This window comes from Lytechinus pictus, chromosome 11 (genome assembly GCF_037042905.1).
Source record: "Lytechinus pictus isolate F3 Inbred chromosome 11, Lp3.0, whole genome shotgun sequence".
NCBI classification, from domain to species: Eukaryota; Metazoa; Echinodermata; class Echinoidea; order Temnopleuroida; family Toxopneustidae; genus Lytechinus; species Lytechinus pictus.
This window is the reverse complement of record NC_087255.1, coordinates 5,045,585-5,067,175: the sequence shown is the minus strand read 5'-3', so window position 1 is coordinate 5,067,175 and position 21,591 is coordinate 5,045,585. Positions and strand designations below refer to the sequence as shown.

At 36.8% G+C, this 21,591-nt stretch overlaps 1 protein-coding gene across 1 annotated transcript in view; it reads right to left on the bottom strand.

Moving 5' to 3' along the window:
* The window catches only part of LOC129271326 (golgin subfamily A member 2-like), a 49,659-nt gene that overhangs the window by 15,434 nt on the left and 12,634 nt on the right, over nt 1–21,591 (bottom strand). Inside the window, exons 7-13 of the mRNA XM_064106560.1 lie at nt 20,614–20,769; nt 11,701–11,856; nt 10,714–10,917; nt 9,626–9,814; nt 8,617–8,697; nt 2,741–2,821; nt 1,145–1,300 (exon numbers count right to left, since the gene is read on the bottom strand). Of these exons, the coding sequence (XP_063962630.1) occupies nt 1,145–1,300; nt 2,741–2,821; nt 8,617–8,697; nt 9,626–9,814; nt 10,714–10,917; nt 11,701–11,856; nt 20,614–20,769 (1,023 nt within the window). The remainder of the gene's footprint in view (nt 1–1,144; nt 1,301–2,740; nt 2,822–8,616; nt 8,698–9,625; nt 9,815–10,713; nt 10,918–11,700; nt 11,857–20,613; nt 20,770–21,591) is intronic.

Below are 21,591 nucleotides of genomic sequence, written 5' to 3'. Positions count from 1 at the left end.
GGGATTAGACCAAATTGAAAGTAGAAGATAGAAGAGGTCTCAGTGATTGACTCTTCTTTTTATCTTCTGACCCTGAGAAATAAATACTAGCAGTATACCATGTGGGATTAGACCAAATTGAAAGTAGAAGATTGAAGAGGTCTCAGTGATTGACTCTTCTTTTTATCTTCTGACCCTGAGAAATAAATACTAGCAGTATACCATGTGGGATTAGACCAAATTGAAAGTAGAAGATAGAAGAGGTCTCAGTGATTGACTCTTCTTTTTATCTTCTGACCCTGGGAAATAAATACTATAGCAGTATACAATGTGGGATTAGACCAAATTGAAAGTAGAAGATAGAAGAGGTCTCAGTGATTCAATCTTCTTTTTATCTTCTGACCCTGAGAAATAAATACTATAGCAGTATACAATGTGGGATTAGACCAAATTGAAAGTAGAAGATAGAAGAGGTCTCAGTGATCCTCTCTTCTTTTTATCTTCTGACCCTGAGAAATAAATACTAGCAGTATACAATGTGGGATGAGACCAAATTGAAAGTAGAAGATAGAAGAGGTCTCAGTGATTCTCTCTTCTTTTTATCTTTTAACCCTGATAAATAAATAATATAGCAGTATACCATGTGGGAGGATACAAAAATGGAAGTAGAAAATAGAAGAGGTCTCGGGGATTCAATCTTCATTTTATCTTCTGACCCTGAGAAATAAATACTAGCAGTATACAATGTGGGATGATACCAAATTGAAAGTAGAAGATAGAAGAGGTCTCAGTGATCCTCTCTTCTTTTTATCTTCTGACCCTGAGAAATAAATACTAGCAGTATACAATGTTGGATGAGACCAAATTGTAAGTAGAAGATAGAAGAGGTCTCAGTGATTCACTCTTCATTTTATCTTTAGACCCTGATAAATAAATACTATAGCAGTATACAATGTTGGATGAGACCAAATTGAAAGTAGAAGATAGAAGAGGTCTCAGTGATTCAATCTTCATTTTATCTTTTGACCCTGATAAATAAATACTATAGTAGTATACAATGTGGGATTAGACCAAATTGTCAGTAGAAGATAGAAGAGGTCTCAGTGATTCACTCTTCTTTTTATCCTTTGACACAAATAAATAAATAAACATTACAAAAAATCACCCTTTGGTAATCTTCAAGTGCTCCGACTTCGGCAACGAGACCACCGATCTTGATTGACTGTTTGACATCCCTGTTCTGAAGTTCCTCGATAAGTTCTTCAATTGACAGTTCACCCGGTTCGACGTGTGTAATGGTTCCAATGGATTCTGTCAAAAACTTTTTTTTATTCAAAGACAAAAGATGGGGGAATACAGAAGTAAAGAATGAATTAATGTTATTAACAACCGTACATTAGAGATGGTTATAAGTCTTGCTCTTTATGACAATTCAGACACCAATGTCATTGTCATTGCAAACAATGCTCATTTTACATGTATTAATATGATTTATTCTTACATTGGGGCCAATTTATACAAGCAGTTGTGCTTTCTTTGTCCCCTCCACGTGTAATATATCTCTTAATGTCAATGATTTGTATATATGTATATTTTTAACTGTGGAAATAAAATTTTAATCTGAATTTGAAACACCAAAGTAATAAGTATTCATTACCAGTTTCAATGAATATCCCAATATGAGGTTTTATATTTAGAAATTTAGTATAAAGAGCAATTAATTGAATAAGAAACTGGCCAAGGAGTCTATGACAACTTGCTTTCAGCCAATCACATTGCTGAATTAAAGTAGCTTACAACGGTAGCTTGAATTTTGAAACAGGGTCTTATCTGAGGTAGATATGAAGTAATATGATACAAAATATGATATAAAATAATAGTTTTATGTCAATTGGATCTTAAGTGGAAGTCACCAAAGTGACTTCTTATGAGACTAACGTGAGACAAATGACAGACACATTATGAAATACATTTAACTGGCCTTACATGTACGATGCATGACACACTTATGAGCGTTATGTGGTAAAGTGAATAAGCATGATGACTGCGTTACACATTAGTGTATGACATTACACAGATCGCAATATAATTCATTTATGTGTGACATTTGACCCACCCACGCAATTTCAAAAGAGGTCACGTGAGTAGGGGCGTATCCAGGATTTCCCAGGGGGAGAGGGCATTTTTCTACAGAAAAAAAATCAACAAGACCCCCAAACAGGTCTTCACTCCCAATTAATGGTGATTTATGTCAGGAAAAATTTGAAAAGCAAAAATAAGTTTGTTATGGCTCTCAAAAGGGGGGTGGGATGGGCCGGATGTTCCCCTCCCAGGAACCGCCACTGCACGTGTGTGGCGGGAATGTTTTCACTCTGCCCGAAATTCGGGAAATTTTGGGAAATCCGAAAAGCAACATAGCAACTTTTAATATTCATGTTATTTTTAAAGAATTGTTTGCCTCGACACGTAGCTAAAAAAATTTCCGCTCGCATTTTGTAACTTTCCTTTTTTTAAAGAGGGCGTGGACAAAAATGTGCTATATTCATTGATTTTGGGTCCCATTTAGGCTCGCTGTATTATTACCCGGATTTTATTTTAAATCATACTTGAAAATTCCAGGAAATGTCTATGAATTTCTGGAAATTTTGGATTCAGTTTCAGGAAATTTATTTTGGATCTGTGGAAACACTGTGTGGCGGATCACAGAAAACCCTCGTAAGCCATTTGATCTAAGGCTTTTCTGTGAGGTGTGTGAATATACCTTGATTTTCGCCAGAAGTTCTTTGTTTTTCTCCTCGAATTCTTGCGCCTTGAGGCAGCGGGACTCCTGCTTCTGCCAAGCCTTGCGGAATACCTTCGCCGAATTTTCCAGGGATACGTTGTCCGATACATCTGCGATGGACCGCATGTCGGACAAAACTTTCTGTCAGATCATGTTATAAAATCAATAAATCAGGTAGGTAAAGCTGGGAAATAGATTTAGTGAACCAATGACCCATAACTCTAATAGTCCAGTAGATATGTGAAAAAGATGCTCGAATCTGGCAGAAAGTGTGAAATTTGGCATACAGGGGTATTTTTGGGCGCTGATTTCAAAAATTGCCGGCCCCAAGTGATTTGACCATCGGGTCGGCCGCCATTTTGAAATCCAAGATGGCCGCCATGAAAAATCATTAAATGTCAATTTCTTGAGTTTTACATGGCATGTGACACTGAAATTTGGCATATAGGGGTATTTTGAGGCACTGATTTCAAATATTACCGGCCCCCAGCATTATGACCATTTGGACGGCGGCAAAATGGCCGCCATCTTGAAATCCAAGATGGCCGCCATGATATATTATTGCAATCATTTTCTCGAGTTTTATATGAACTGCGGTATTGAAATTTGGCATATAGGCTTAATTTGGGGTGCTGATTTCAAATATTGCCGGCCCCAAGTGATTTGACCAAAGGGTCGGCCGCCATTTTGAAATCCAAGATGGCCGCCATGAAAAAACATTAATGTTATTTTCTTGAGTTTTACATGACGTGTGACACTGAAATTCGGTATGTTGGGGTATTTTTAGGCACTGATTTCAAATATTGCCGGCCCCCAGCAATTTGACCATTTGATTGGCGGCTAAATGGCCGCCATTTTGAAATCCAAGATGGCCGCCATGAAAAATCATTAATGTCATTTTCTTGAGTCTTACATGACGTGTGACACTGAAATGTGGCATAGAGAGGTATTTTTAGGCACTGATTTCAAATATTGCCGGCCCCCAGCAATTTGACTATTTGGTCGGCGGCTAAATGGCCGCCATTTTGAAATCCAAGATGGCCGCCATAAAAAAATCATTAATGTGTAGCGGCATTAATGTGTAGCGGCAAAGCGGCCGCCATCTTAAAATCCAAGATGGCCGCCATGAAATATTGTTCTCTGCAATAATTTTCTCTAGTTTTGTATGAGCTATGGTATTGAAATTTAGCATATACAGTGTAGGTGTAGTTTAGGGCACTTATTTCAAATAGTCTTACCACCAGGTCAGCCGCCATCTTGAAATCTAAGATGGCCGCCATGAAAATCACTAAAAATCATTTTCTTGAATTTTACATCTGCTCTGAACTTTGGCAAATAGAGTACCTATTTTTGGGTGCTGATTTCAAATATTGCCAGCCACAAGTGATCTGATTATCAGTTCAGCGGCAAGATGGCTGTCATGAAAACCATATCAAAATAATTTTCTTGGATTTTACATTATATATGACACAAAAATTTGGCATACAAAAGTACGTGGCACTGATATTTGCCGGCCACCAGTAATGTAACCACCGGGTTTCGGCAAAATGACCGCCAAGAATTAAAAGCAATGATAATTGTATTGAGTTTTATATGAACTCTGGCCCTTAAAGTTGTCATATAGGCATATATATTTAGGCACTGATTATTGTCAGACCCCTGTTTGGTTGCCATTTTGAAATACAAGATGGCCACCATGAAAGATAATTTGCTCAAGTCTTACGTATGGCCTGTAACACTTTGTAGAAAAACTTGATTTTTGCATCCTGGATCAATGAAAAAACCATAATAAATAGATGCTATTTTGAATTCCAATATGGTTACCAAGTTTGAATGATGTACAACATTATAATGGTGAGTAAAACCCATTGTATTGGCACTGAAAACAAATCCAACACAACCACATCTTTGTCCGTTGCAAGGATTATAATATTTTGGCACCCTTAATTGCTGATATAGATGTTACGTAAGTATGAAGCACCATAAATGCACAAACCAGCTAGCTTCTTCTGCAGTTACACATTTGAAGTGGCTTTGGTTGAATAATAACCATCCGGAATAATCATTTTCTGTTGAGAGGCTGTAAATTATTTCTTTGAGTTTTACATGATCTGCAGTATTGCACTTTGACATATCGACGGAGTGCGGGGTGCTTATTTCAAATATTGCTGGCCCTCAGCGATCTGATCCCCTGAGTCAGAAGCAAAATGTCAGCCATCTTGAAATCGAAGATGGCTGCCATGAAAAAGGATAATTGAAAAAAAAATCACTTTATCTAGTATCACGTAATGTATTATTTTAAAATTTGGCATCTAGGGATATTGAAATTGCCCCCAGTAATCTGTCCAATCTGTCCAAAGGGAAGTTCACCCCGGAGAAAAGTTTGTTGTAAAAACACAAGAAAATATGATATAAAAAAGATATTGGTAAATCCATCAAAGATATTTGAATTTTAAGTTTTTGATTTGTGACGTCATATACTGTACGAGCATCTGCCCCATTATGTTGTGTGATATAAAATGCATCAATGGTTTATCATGGGTATTTTTTTTCTTTCTGGAGCGGGTGTGAAATTATTTGTTTGTTGATATACTGAGGGTTCAATAAAAAACATTTAGTTTTTTTTAGGAGGCTACATTTCATTGATTTTGTACTATAAGAAACATGGGGGAACTGCTTGCATCTGACGTCACAAATACACCAAATGAAATTCCAATAGCTTTTTAAATATTTTATGGAATTTCCTCAAACCTTCAATATTTTTTTCATTATTTATTCTGTTATTGTTTCAAATTAACTTTTTGTCAGGGTGAACTTCCCCTTTAATTCGTTGACCGCCAAACAGGGTAGAAGCAACTCCCCTCTTTTAACATCTTTTGGTCTGATGCTGTCGGACCTTGATCTCCCGATTTTGAGGCGAACATGCTCCCATTGTCAGATTGTCGAACGATGGTTATCAATTGAATCGTTCCAAAGTAATTCCTCGAGATCTGTAAGATTCACTGTCAACCGTCTAGCATATAAATGATTGATAGCAACAATAATTGGATTGCCATCAGTTATACCATACATAAATTTTGATTCGTGCTATCATATTGTACTTATTTCCCCCCACAATAATCAATATTTAGAACTAAGCTAAGTAATCATGTCCTTTGTGTCATGATGGGTCATATGGGAATTCAAAATGGCAGATAAAGTGTGTTACGTCTTATATGTTCATTATCTATCCATATTTGAAATTTACATACAATACAAGCTTTTGCTTCATGATACCAATTTACAGTGTCACAGGTAAAGTAGAATTCAGGAAAATATTTTTGAAAGATATTTCGTAGTAGCCATCTTAGATTTCAAAGTGGCGGTCATTTTCAGCTGACCCGGTGGATCAATCACTGGGGCAGCAATATTCTAAAACCAGCAGACCAAAACCTGCCTGTATGTCTAAAATGCAGTGCCTCAAATCATTTAAAACTCAAGAAAATGATTTTAATGAATTTACATGACAGTCGATCCTCTCTAGATTCAAGATGGTGGCCATTTTGCAGCATATCTATTGGACAGATTACTGGGGGAAATTTCAATACCCGAAGATGCCAAATTTCAAAATAATACCTACGTTATAATTATGATACTTGATTTTTTTTAATGATTTTTTTATGGCAGCCATCTTGGATTTCAAGATGGCTGCCACTTTGCAACTGAGGTATCACGGGCCTAAAACATTTCCCATAGACTCGTGTGTTAAAGAGGCGCTCTAAAAAAAAATAAGGATGAAATTCGAGATTGAATGTGGGTACCTCGACCAGCTCATTTTAAAAATAAATCGGCATTTATGAAGACTACACCTGACAGGATCAAATTCATCACTTGAGACAGTAAAATGGCAATACTTTTCCCGCCAGTATAAAAGTAGTTCCAAAATGGTGATATATCTTCCCAATTTGATAAAAGGAAGTTCAGTAAAGTTACCCTCCCTAGAATCAGCGTTAAATTATCAATCATATTCATTCATTTTTGTCAATCAGCAATAGGCCTATCAAAATAAAAAAATATAATTAAATGGGTTGGCTCGAATGAATATCTTTGGCCCGTATAACCCTGACTCAGGGGATGAGATCGCTGAGGGCCAGCAATATTTAAAATAAGCTCCAAACACTACTTCTATATGTCAAAGTGCAATACCGCAGATCATATAAAACTCGACGAAATAATTGCAATATTTCTATGGCAGCCAGCTTTGAATTCAAGATGATGGCAATTTTTCCGCTGACCAATTGTCAGATTGCTTGGAGCCAGCAACTTTTTAAATGAACTTACCCAGATACCAATATACTATAAATTTCAGTAGCACATATTATGTAAAATTCAAGAAAATGAGTTCAATGATTTTTCATGGCGGCCATCTTGGATTTCAAATGGCGGCTGACCCGATGGTCGAATCGCTTGAGGCCGGCAATATTTGAAATCAGCGCCCAAAATTCAGCCTATATGCCACATTTCAGTGTCACATATCATGTAAAACTCGAGAAAATGATTGCAATAATATATCATGGCGGCCATCTTGGATTTCAAGATGGCGGCCATTTTGCCGCCGACCAAATGGTCAATTAGCTGGGGGCTGGCAATATTTGAAATCAGTGCCTAAAAATACCCCAACATACCAAATTTCAGTGTAACATGTCATGTAAAACTCAAGAAAATGACATAAATGATTTCTCATGGCGGCCATCTTGGATTTCAAAATGGCGGCCGACCCGATGGTTAAATCACTTGGGGCCGGCAATATTTGAAATCAGCACCCCAAATTAAGCCTATATGCCAAATTTCAATACCGCAGTTCATATAAAACTCGAGAAAATGATTGCAATAATATATTATGGCGGCCATCTTGGATTTCAAGATGGCGGCCATTTTCCCGCCGACCAAATGGTCAAATCGCTGGGGGCCGGCAATATTTAAAATCAGTGCCTCAAAATACCCCTATATGCCAAATTTCAGTGTCACATGCCATGTAAAACTCAAGAAATTGACATTTAGTGATTTTTCATGGCGGCCATCTTGGATTTCAAAATGGCGGCCGACCCGATGGTCAAATCGCTTGGGGCCGGCAATTTTTGAAATCAGCGCCCAAAAATACCCCTGTATGCCAAATTTCACACTTTCTGCCAGATCCGAGCATCTTGGCCATTTTTTGTCACATAACCGCTCCACTATAAGTAAAACACTTGCAATCATGCATGTGGGGCTCTGAAGCTGTTCTCATCTGCCCGACTCTTAAGAGATTTCCTTTAATCACATCCCTAGTTTCTCTCCCTCTTTAGATCTGGGCTCCATCTTACAAAGAGTTACATTGATCCACTCAATCGTAACTCTATGGAAATCCATACGTGTCATAATTTTTTCTACAGAAAATTTGCAAAATGTCTTTTGTAAACAAAGGAGAACACACCAAATTGTCAAGAAATCAATGAATTTATGAATATACATCATTATCTAGAATTCTTTTTGAACAAACATGTATTTTAGATGCTGACGTTGCTGGCTTTTCATAGTTGTGATTGATTGGATTAATCGCAACTCTTTGTAAGACGGGCCCCTGATCTCCCTCTCTTCTCTCTCTCTCTCTTACTGTGTCTCTATGCCTTTCGCTGCCTCAATCTCTGGCAGCCCCACCCCATCCCCGTCTCATTATCTCTCTACCTCCATGATCCCGGGAATGGGTCCAACCTTCACCACTGTTTTACCTTGTGCATTTCCAAAGCATTTTTGGTTAACTTCTCGAAGTTAAACGAGAAGCGGAGTTTGTCATCCTTCTTGTCCTTTTCCTCAGCTCTCTTCTTCTTGAGCCAGGCTTGTTGGAGTTTCTCGACCGAGTCTTCTGCCACGGTTGCCTCCGGAAGACCAGTCATGGTGCGCACTTCAGAAAGGAGTTTCTTTACGGGGGTGAGGAAAGAAACATCAATGGGTCACAAGCAATAATGACACTTTATGTTCTCCTAGTAAATTTAGATAAAAACTGTGTAGTGCAAATCTAGTATGTATTGCACATTGCCAATTCATATTCTAATTTTGCGGTGAAAAGTTGTCAAAGCTATTATGTTATGAAATAAATGAAAAGGGTAATATAAGTGGGCCCCCATACATGAGTATTATATAATTATCAGGGCCATTATTGATTATTGATATATTGAATTGCAAAAAAAAAATGTAACTCTCCACATAAGTGTAAAATTACTGTCTAATTTGGAGTTGATCTCAAGTCGACTATTAGAAAAACCCAGCTGTCATTCATATACAACACCCCTATTCTTTAATTATTTGATGACCTTTACCCCCCCCCCCTTCGCAGGCATCACCTTTAAATTAGTTTGTCACTAAAGTAAGCTGTTGTAGGAACATGATCATTAGGAAACGGTCAAACAATTTTGAGTTTAAAAGTTAAAAAGCGTGCCAAATATTTTACATTTTAGCTGAAGGTTGAGTATACCATTTCCTAATGATATAGAATAATTGTGATGATGACAATGAAAATTGATGATGATGATGATGATGATAGTAATGATACTAATAATAATTATACAATAAAAATTAATGATAGATTAATGAATAAATAAATACTACTACTACTACTAATAATAATAATCATAATAATAATGAAAATAGTGATAATAATAATGATGATAATAATAATTATAACAATGAAAATATCAATAACAATAATAATGATATTAATAATAATGATAATGATATTAATAATAATGATAATGATAATAATAATAATGATAATGATAATAATAATAATAATTATAATTATTATAATCCCTGAACTATTGTATTCCTTAGAATGAGGCCTGACTTTACCTGGATTTGCTCCTTGTTCTTCTTGGCGGCCGCGTCAAGTCTCCTCGTCTCTTTCTTCTTCTCTCTTTCCATCAAGTTCTTATAGGACTTTTCTTTACCCTCCCATGCCTTGCGGAATTCCTCGGCCGAATCCTCTGGTGACAAGTCCTTGGAGAGGCCGGTGATGGATTTGACTTCAGATAGAAGTATCTGTGTTAATCAAATAATACAGAAAAAATCTTATGTTACAACTGTTCAATGCATTTTGTCCTTATTTGTAAAAAAAGTATTGAAATGTAGTCATTTAGGGCAACAAGAATCAGAAAAAAATCTTTGCTGATAAAATAATTTCTGATAATCATATGTTTATATAAAATCATTTCTGATAATCATATGTTTATATAAAATCATTTTCTGATAATCATATGTTTGTATAAAATCATTTCTGATAATCATATGTTTATATAAAATCATTTCTGATAATCATATGTTTATATAAAATCATTTCTGATAATCATATGTTTATATGTATTTGACAGGGCTCACTTGTATTGCAAACAGGCCCATTGACTTGAAAAAAAAACAACCCAGTCTTTTTACAAGAAACCATGAAATATGAATAAACAAATAAATTGTTAAATGAATAAATAACTAATCTGATGATGAGCCTTCTCTTCATGCTCCCAGATCTCCCCCTGCCAACCTCTCTAATCTCCTTCTTATTATCCATGTTATATCACTCTCTTCCTTTATATTTCCATCTCTCCCTCTCTAACACCTTTTCTCTGTCTTTTTCACACACACTCTCTCTCTTCCTCTCGATCTCTATCCCTTCCTCGTCGTTTTCTTTTTCCCCTCCCCTCTCAAATTCTCATACTACTCCATAATCATACACAAACCAATCCAATATGCCAATACTTTTCCTCAAGATATAACTAAGGCCTATGACTGTTTCTTCCTTGAAATACGACTTTGTCACTTAAAGATCAAGTCAGTATGTGAAACAGAATAGAATAAAATCAACAAACATAGAGGGCAGCAACATTTTGTTGCGGTGTGTTGCTGCCCTCTACATTCGTTGAATAAAACATTAAAAATTTAAAATTAACCTGTAGCTTGTTGACAGCATCACCTTGATCTCCAATATCAATCTCTACTTGCATGCCCTTATCCACTTTAATCGGGTCTTGGTCCTCATATTTTCGACGGATTTCCTCGCGCTTGCGCCATTCGTCTTGGAGTCTATCAACCGTCTCCTCTGGCGGAGTGTTCTGGGACAAGCCAAAGAGGTAACGGACCTCGCAAAGAACTCTCTGTTTTCAAGAAAAGTCAAGAAAAATGCAAAATCATCGACTTACATGTCCTTGGTAATAATCTCATACTTGGCCATGACACTCACCTATTTAACTTCGGGTGAGACTTCATTAAAAAAGAAAATTGATACCATATTCAAGTGACCAAAATACAGACCTTAACTTTGGCTTATCAGCAAATTTGTGAAGGTGAATATATCAATCACTGGTGTAGGCCTACTGGGGGGGGGGGGGGTTGGCCCCGCCAGGTCCCTCAAAATTTCAGGAGAAAAAAATGAAAATGACATATTAATGCAAAATTTATTTAAAAATCAGATTTTTGTGTAAGGCAGGTCAGTTGTTTTCCTTCCCTATACCTGGTTCCTTGTCATTACGCCACTGATTATAAATAAATCAACAAAAACTGACAAACGAACTGTTAATAATGATGAAAGAAAATCAAACTTTAATGAAATAAAATGAATACAGATATAAACAAGTGAGTATATAATGGAAACAGAAGATTAAGTGCATGTATATAAATAAATCAACAAAAACTGACAAACGAACTGTTAATAATGATGAAAGAAAATTGAACTTTAATGAAATAAAATGAATACAGATATAAACAAGTGAGTATATAATGGAAACAGAAGATTAAGTGCATGTATGTATTAATGAATTAACTTATCAAGATAGAACAATCAATAAAAATATATATAAAACAACACAATCAATGAACAACTTGAATTACAGTCATGTGCATGCATAAGTTAGTTTCAAATCAAATAAATATTTATTCACCTTAAGGTCTTCAAGTTCTTCATCGCTCACCGGGTTGCCTTGCTGAGTAAGACCGGTCTCCGAATTCATCTGTTCTATTTGTTTTATCAGGTCTTCCTTCTCCCCTTCCAGCAGCAAGATAGTTGATTCATGCTTCGTCACGTTTTCATTAGAAAACTATAAATATTATATGAGATGAAGTTTAAGTTTTAAAGATCGTGGTTCAGTTAAGTTGGTCCTTATTGTCACATTTTTAAAAATTGAAATGGTGTATAATTCAAACCAAACAAAAAAATAGTGAGAGAGGGACATCATCGACTCTTTCACTTAAAAATCATTGAGTTACGTATATACCTGTTATGTGAAAAACAAGCGAAACCCCAAACTGTCGAAACTTTCTAATTTTACATTCAATTTTGATGAAATTTCAGCGTAAGGCTCGTTTCATTTCATTTTCATTTCACTTATTTATTTCACCACGGTTAAAAGCCCATTCAGCATTTTCAAAGGGGCCGTGATACAATATACAATATTCAATACACAAAAATGATCATAGTTTTTTTAAGCAAACAAAGTGATTCATTAAAAAAATAACAATATTACACGGATACAAACAACTAAAGTGGATAAATTAACATTACAGAGTGCAAGTGGGATATAAATTATTAAAATTCAGTTATCTGGCACTTAGGTATACAGCTGAAAATATACAAATCGTTATTCCTTATTCCCCCTTTATGTTTCCCCGCCCTTCCCAAGTGAAATCATTATATAAATCTCAATCAATATGTCTGATTAAAGCTTTAATCAAAGCACATTCGTAATGGTAGCTTCATTTAAATGGAGTCTTAGTTGTGATCTGAAGCTGAAGGTGGACCTTATTCCTTTCAAGTCATTTGTAAGATTATTCCAGGCAATTGCACCTCTATATTCTCATCGCCTTTACCCATAATTTGTTTTTTATTTGGGGATGCAAAGACTATAATCCGATTTGCGGGTGCTATGGTAATGGCAGAATATTCTGGAACAGCTCCATACAAAATGTTGTGAATTAGCATTATCTTTCTCATTCTAAGTCTTTCAGTGACGTTGTCAATTTTAATTGACGATAGAGGTCTTCTGTTGGATACCTTAGGGATACCATCAATACTAATTTAAGAGCTCGTTTTTGTAACAAAGTTAGTTGTTCTATATAGCCTTTACCCGTATTACTCCAGACTCCATCACAGTAGTCTAAATGACATCATATAATAGTTTTATACAAAATTAGGGCATGATTTTGGGATATATAAGGTCTAATTCTTTTCAAAAGATACATACATTTAGCAATCTTGGATTTCATATGACTGATATGAGCTCCCCAATCTAGGAATTCATCTATTTCAACTCCAAGATATTTTGTTTTAGTTACTCTTTGTAGTAATTCGCCATTCAAAGATACAGTTATATCATTATCAACTTTATGTATACGATTTCGGGTACCAATAAGAACAAATTCACATTTAGCTATATTCAACTTTAATTTGTTACATGCAAGCCACTCTGATACTGCTTGGAGATCACTCTCCAATTCAGATTTTATATCAGTAGCATTTTTGGAACTGAAATAAATGCATTTATCATCAGCATAAAGAGATAATTTTGCATTTTTAATTACGTTACCAATGTCATTTATATATAGAGAGAATAGCAATGGCACAAGCACTGAACCTGTATGCCACATTCAAAGTTAGCATAATCTGAGTTGACAGCATTCATATAAACGAATTGAGATCGGGAGGGTAAATATGACTTAAACCAATTGAGGTTGACACCTCGTATACCAATAAAGTATAATTTATCAAGGAGAATCTTATGCACAATACTGTCACACGCCTTTTTCAAGTCTAACATAATTAATCCAGTAAGTAATCCCTCATCAATATTCTTTAAAACATCTTCTGTGAGGTTTAAGACTGTCGTGTGGGTAGAATGTTGGGGCCGAAAACCCGATTGATTCTCAACTAAGATATTATTACTTGTTACATAATTATTTTTATATCCCTCTTATGAATATTCATGAGTATTTTAAATAAACGATTGGTCAATTCGTGATTATGTGACAAAGTATATTTTCAATAGGAAAACACATCGCTGCAATTAGCTCCGTGTAGTTTTCTTGTAGCTCCGTATATTTTTCGATATACTTTCATAGGCATAACTGCGCATGCTCATGCTCGATATTTTCTCTCAACTTTAAATTGCGCATGCTCCCTGACTTGACCCAGATATATATATCGATCATCCGCAAAAAGTAAATAAAGTAAAATACAAGCTCTCGCCCAAATTAACGTACCGACAATCTGAAAAACAGAGTGGAATTGGGTCTAGATTACAATGCAGAAAATCTAATTCGGCATAATTGTACTTGATGCCCCCAGGGGACATCAACTTTTTTACCTTTTGGTACTCCTTGATTTCCCGATGATTCTTCGTTATAAAAAAAATAAAAAGTAGTTCCGGTTTGCGCTAGCGCACCCCATATGAGATGCGAGTACAAATGCGCAAACAGGTGCATCTAGATGAGCGCGCATCCTTGCCTCCTCATCTATCCTCTTATATTACTTGCACTTGATGCCCCCAAAATTGATGAAAGCAGTGATCCGGCAAGTAATCCTAGAAGTGTTGACAAAATTAACCTTGATAGCTAGAGAATAAACTCTCTATTATTACTTGTACTTGATACCCCCAAATTGTCCAGTTATTCAGCACGTTTATTCAGAAGTTTACATTCCACTAACCCCATTTTCCCCTCTTTTTCTATTTTCTAGCCGCGCAAGCCTTCATAACATCGTCGAAACGAATTAACCTTGTTGGCTAAATTAACCTTGATAGCTAGAGAATAATCTCTCTATTATTACTTGTACTTGATGCCCCCAAAAATGTTAACCTTGTTGGCAAAATTAACCTTGAGAGCTAATGTAACCTTGAGAGCTATAGCTCGTCTCTCTTATATTACTTGCACTTGATGCCCCCAAAAATTTCAACAAAATTAACCTTGTAGCCAAAATTAACCTTGTTGGCAAAATTAACCTTGAGAGCTAATGTAACCTTGAGAGCTAAAGCTCGTCTCTCTTATATTACTTGCACTTGATGCCCCCAAAAAATTCAACAAAATAATTGTAGCCAAAATTAACCTTGTTGGCAAAATTAACCTTGATAGCTAATGTAACCTTGAGAGCTATAGCTCGTCTCTCTTACATTACTTGCACTTGATGCCCCCAAAAATTTCAACAAAATGAACCTTGTAGCCAAAATTAACCTTGTTGGCAAAATTAACCTTGATAGCTAATGTAACCTTGAGAGCTATAGCTCGTCTCTCTTATATTACTTGCACTTGATGCCCCCAAAAATTTCAACAAAATTAACCTTGTAGCCAAAATTAACCTTGTTGACAAAATTAACATTGAGAGCTAATGTAACCTTGAGAGCTATAGCTCGTCTCTCTTATATTACTTTCACTTGATGCCCCCAATTACTTTATTTGTTGCGCGATCAACCGAATCACGCGCGGATGGATATCAACTCGCCGATGATAAACAAGGTCGGGTCGAGGATCCACGAATCAAGGTAAAAAAGTTGATGTCCCAGGCCTGGGCTGGGGGCATCAAGTACAATTATGCCTCTAATTCCGGCCGACGGACTTTCATACAGGATCCTTTAATATGGAATAAACATACCTAACAAGGTGAGTCAAGATCCGATACTAATTTTTAGAGCATACATTTTAACTGCGCGTACCATACCGGTAGGCCTATTTATTTTGAGTGCCACTGTACTCTGCAGCAACGGCCAACGCAGCGCAGTGGACCTCTCATTAAGTGCAGTCGGGTAGAAGCCGCGCGCAGCCTACCCATGAACTGTCTAGCAATTAGCTCGACAGGCCTAGACTCTAGAGAGGAGGACTAGGTCCGGCAACGTTAGATTTGGTCGAGATTAGTTAAAAATCAGCAAGGACTAGGTCCACAACGTTAAAGAGGGATATAAAACAAATATATCAGGCGTTTCTTTCGAAAGCATAGTGGGAATTATTAATCCTCGGTTGGACTGGCAATGATTTTTGTAACTATTTTCCCCTCGGGGCTTCGCCCCTCGGGAAAAATAGTTATTGCCAGTCCAACCTCGGATAAATAATTCCCACTATACTTTCTCAAAGCCTGATATATTTGTATAATACATTTGTTCAAAAGCTATTTTTTCGGTAACCTTTGCTAACACAGGCATAAGAGAAATCGGTCTATAATTTGCTATGTCTTCCTTATTTCCCTTTTTAAAGATAGGCGTCACTTTTGAAACTTTCCATTGCTGTGGCACATTTCCAGTTCTTAATTAAAGAAAAATTTACAACATGGTGCATTGGTGAGACTACGTAAGGAAGTACTTCATGAATGAATTCAGCAGTGATGTTATCTGGTCCACATCCCTTTCCCTTGGGCAATTTTTTAAATAGATCTTCCACCTTCTGGGTTGTAACTTCATGAAATTCAAAAGAAGTGTTTATTCCTGTCAAATAACCTAATGCAGACTTCTCAGTATGTGGTATCTCAACTTGTACTTCCTTACCTACGTTAATAAAGTGATTATTAAACGCGTTTACAACTTCTTTAGGATTTGTTATATAATTACTATTATTTACTTTAACTGAGTTTATCACAGTATTTGTGTGTTTACTTGGTAATAGAAACTTAAAGGAAGCCCACATTGAACTCTGAGTCTGATCTCCCTTATTTTCATCAATGCCTGATGCAATATATTCACGTTTGCGTTGACGAATATGCATTGTTATTTTGTTCCTGAGTGCTTTATACCAGCGGCGTAACAGGGGTCGGTGGCCAGGGGGGGCAAGAGCCAAAAATTTCCCGGTCATATCCTGGTCATATCATGGTATGAACAGGCGTAATGGTGTAATGAGGCGACTATTTTGAGAAGGCCAGACATTGTGCATCGGGCAAAATTTATATTTTAAAAAAGTTGCGAGCGAGCGAAGCGAGCGAGCAAATATTTTGACCTTTTTAATACAAAAATCCAATTTTGTGATAGATTTTGACATGATATCCAGAGAATAATATATTTCACTTTTTTCTCTTTAGATGCCCCTTTTTGTGGTCTTTACGCCACTGTAAACAGGATTCTTTGCGGCAGTAGCGTAAAGAGAAAAAAACGAGGGGCACAGTATAGCACATGTGCTAAAAAGCTGATTTGTACAAGTCCCGAGCGAGCGAAGCGAGCGAGAAAAAAATCACCTTTTCATGAGAATCTAACTTTGAGCTATTGTTGACATTATATTCAGTAAATAAAATCATATCCTACACTTTTCCTTTTCTTTCCTCCTTTTTTTTTGTTCTTGTTTGTAGAACTTTTTGGAGCCATGGCCCAACCCTTCCATACGCAGTGCTGTGCGGTTGGGGTTCGGGGCGGAACCCCCAGAACTTCTTGATATCAAAGCCATTTAAACCTCGCAGATTGCCGCTTTTTTAATCAAATCGCGGGCGTATACAGAATATAGCTTTTACACAACACATTCCATGATCAACCCAGTTGCGTATATATATATATCTATAAATATTTTAAGGGGCAAAGCATAGCAATGTGGGAAAAATTTGTTAAAGGTGGCCAGCGTGCAAAGCGAGCTGGAAAAAAATTGCCTATTGAAATTAAATTCTAATTCTGTGATGGATTTTTCCATTTTATTCAGCAAATAACACATTTCATTGTTTCCATTCATTTCATTATACGTTGTCTCCTATAATTTCTTTTATTTCCTCTTGGGTGTGGAACCAAGACCCCTCCCCCCCCCCCCCGCGCCTGTATGCCAGTGATGATTGAACGTGATTGAACGGGGGGCGTTATAGAGCCATTTGAAGGTTATAAATGAAGAGCCCCTACTGCGTGGGGTCTGGTGCAAAGCCCCGGTAGATTATTTGCATAAAATTTAGCAAGCTTATAGCACAATGTTATATGCAGTCCATCTTGCCGTTTTTTTATTTCAATCATCGGCAGCCCGGTCGTGTTATTTTTATTTCTTGTCCCTTTTCAAATTTAGCTTTCGATTAATTACATTCTACTTTCGTTTCCCGCTATTGTTTGCCATTTTGTCATCTCTTAATTTATTTCCCACCGTGCTATTGCATCACATAGGCCTATTTCGGAATGATTTGTTCTTTCTCGAATGTTCTTTCGTACATTTTCCTGCTTTCCTTCCTTTTCCATTAAAAAAAGTTCTTCGTTTTCTTTTTGCTTTTCCCTTTCCCTTTCCTTTTCCTCCTTTCCTTTTCCCCTTTCCCTCTCCTTCCTTTTTTCTTTTTCCCGCTTTTTTTATTTTCCCGGTGAAATCCGCCAGGGGGGGCAGCTTGCCCCCCCTGCCCCCCCGCCTGTTACGCCACTGATGATCACTGATACTTAATTGGACGATTCCAGATTCTTGCATTTTTGTGCAATCATTAGAGATTATCAGATCTATTCGAGTTTGTGATGAATCTGTTACTCTAGTGGGGTATTTAATGACTTGTTGGCAATTAAAATCTTTAATAATGTTACATAATTTTTCGGCCTGCCACCTTTTCTTATTCGGCCACATATCACAGTTAAAATCCCCCAACATTATGAATTCACTTGAGTGTCTTCAAGTTGAATTAAGAAGGGGGTGAGTTTCCATAAATATAGGTTCTACATACAATATATAGTATATATAAGTTGTTCAAACAGATAGCATGTCACAAAAATCCTCTGCCTTCTCGATATTTTGCTTTGAAAGTCTATGAAATTAGCCACCTGTCAGAGCCCGAGAGACGAGTGTACAGAAAAGTCACTCGGAGTGTGACGTCACCGGGGGAATTTAGTATAAGAGGTGCCTGAATGTCATACAGAAATGCTATGCAGAGAGAGAAAGATATTTTACAATTTTTTTTCAAAGCAACTCAAATCAAACAAATATGACTGATATGTACAAATCTTTACTTTCCCTGTATAAAAAACAGTATGAATAAACACCATGAACTCTTCAATCATGATGTAAGATAGCAAACAGTGAGTTATTGAATGATATTTTCATTATTTCTCATTTATTTTATCACGATGTTCAATCAAGTGAGTAGCTGGAAAGTAATTCCGGCGGCGAGCTCAGCGCGCGCTGAACGCATAATACTAGTACTTACAACACCCAGCTAGGCATTGAGTGTACTGTTATGGTCTGGTATGTCGACTTAGTTCATGGCCGTGCAGCGATCCCCTGGCGTTTTTTCTTCTTTTCTTTTGTCTTTGACTCCACTTTTATATCCTCTGGATCATTTCCACTCATAGCTCATTCCACAGAACAATCTTGAACCAAACGTATAGTATTCTTTCTCGGCCTTCTGAGTTGTTTTCTATATTTAATTACGCTAGGGGTCACCGTCACACATACAAACGCAATTCGCAAGTGAGTTGAAGACAGAAAGATATATATAGTAATTAGTATACATCTCTATGGTTGAAGACAACAAGAACGGTACGGTCGCTCGACAGCTAGCTGCGCCGGAGCGGGCGGCCGGTCGGCACAAAGCAATTCCGCAACCAACTGTGTTTTTTTGCAAGAGCCGCGTCACACGCGGATAAATATGTCATAATAACACGTCTGCTACGTTATCGACTGGTGAGAAGATCTCGATCAAATTTCATATTATTCACCTTGAAATTATTCCTTTAGGGTCTATGGTATCATTCTGAGGGAATTCACATATTTGGAATAATAGTACGGCCACAAATATTTTAATCATTTCCTCTTTGCAAGTTCTATGGCTCGCAGATACAACTTCAACTGCAGTTATTCCATATGAAGGAGTACGTGCATAGTACACAAAACGGCACTGCTTTGTTACTACACCGGGACCGAATACCCCCCGGTGACGTCACACTCAAAGAACACCCGTCTCGGTAGGCATTGCAGGAGCGAACTCAGGGAAAATGGGTAGGGATAAATCGTTCAAATTCACTATTTTGAAAAAAAGAAAATGGGGGGTCGAATCACCTATTAGTGTTTGGGGGGTTGTAAGGTTGCTATTAATGTAAATATCTCAATATTTGGAATCGTCTTCTTAATTCAACTTTCAAGCGTTTCAAAACATTCTCGTATCTGGGTGAAAATTTCCGCTTTCGCACTCGGTGGTCTATATACCGTTACAACTAAGAATGGCTTCTGTTTTTCTGGAGAAATCTCTGCAACCATATATTCAAGATTGTCATGCATCAGGTCATGTTTTATTCGATAATTCAAATTCTCATTGATATACATAGCAATACCTCCACCTGATCTATTTCTATCAAGTCTTACTAAGTTAACGTTCATAATACCGAGTTCAGTGTTTTCTATCAAATCATTTAAATGGGTTTCACTTAGTGTAATTATATCAATTTTGGTACTAAGTAACAATAATCTGAGCTCATCAATGTGCTTGATAAGAGAACCGATATTTAGATGAGAAATTACAATTCCTTTGATGGATTTTATACTATTTAACTTTTCTTCAACATTCTCAGAATATACGAGAATTGAGTCGTCTTCATTAGACATGGTTGTGTTAGAGAAATCATGTTTGATTTTCTTTCTAATGATTAATCAACATTTCTCTAGGGTGAACTAGACCTTTAAGGATAATGAACATGGCCGTGCGCCATGTTCATGGGGGGAACTGCCCCATGCCCTCCCCCCAAAAAAAAAATAGAAACCCACATATTTTACAGAAAATTTTCACAGCAATCACTAAAAGTATATAGAAAATCATTTCATTTCATTTTCAAAAATGCTAAATCGCCCATAAGAAGTTCGGCCGCTTCGCTCCTTGATTTTTTTAAAAATGTTTCTTGCCCCCTCTCCCAGATTTTTTTTTTCTGCGTACAGCCATGATAATGAGTTCCTACCCTCAGCTCTCTCTTAAGTGAAAGGATCTCTTCCTTGAATCCAAATATTTCAGCAGTCTGATTGGTCAACCCAATGTTTTGTATCACCAGGTCTTGCTTCTCATTTTTGAGCTCCTCGATCTCAATTAAGGCCTTGTTCCGCTCTTCAGAAAGTATCTGAATCGTAAGGAATACATGTAAGAACTGGGGTGTTAGTACCCGGGGTGTTCAAATCTACAATTGCAGTTTGTGTCTCTTGAGGACCGAAACCAAGTGTGTTGAGATTACACTCTAGAGTCTACACTGTAAAAACTGTGGTGTTAAAACTGACACCAGTGGGTGTTAATAGAGGACCACACCCTCTGGTGTTAAAATTACACCCTAGAGATTGAATATAACACCAAAGAGCGTACAGGTAACAACCAAAGGTGTTGCAATAACACCTATAGGTGCTAAACTAACACTGTCAATTTAACACCGGTGTAAAATAACTGGTGTGGTCCTCTATGTACACCGAATAACACCGCAGTTTTTGCTGTGTAGACTACAGAATTAAAGGGGTACTCTTGGCTAAAAATATATAAATACTCTCTAAAATCTATTGGGTAAAAGTGTTCCATGAGCAGATGAGGGAAATTATGTGTCCAGTCAACATTGGGCATTTCTTTAGGGCATTTTTATTTATCCAGTGTGATGAAAATTTCCCCATGTTTAAGCAATTGCTGCTTATTGTTTACCTTACTGGAAAGTATGCTTCCCGCATTGGGTAAAATACTGCCCGAAATTGGTTGGAAACATAATTATCCTCGTGGTGGTATGTTTTTTTTACAGTGTAGAGTAAAATTTCACCAAGTGAAATGCTGAAAATTTCATCAAAATCCCATAACAAATACCAAAGTTGTTTAATTTTATAGCAATTTTTTTTTAAGAGTTCGTCATAATATCATATACTATAAATATACAAAACAATTACAAGTGGGAATATGACATCATCAGTTT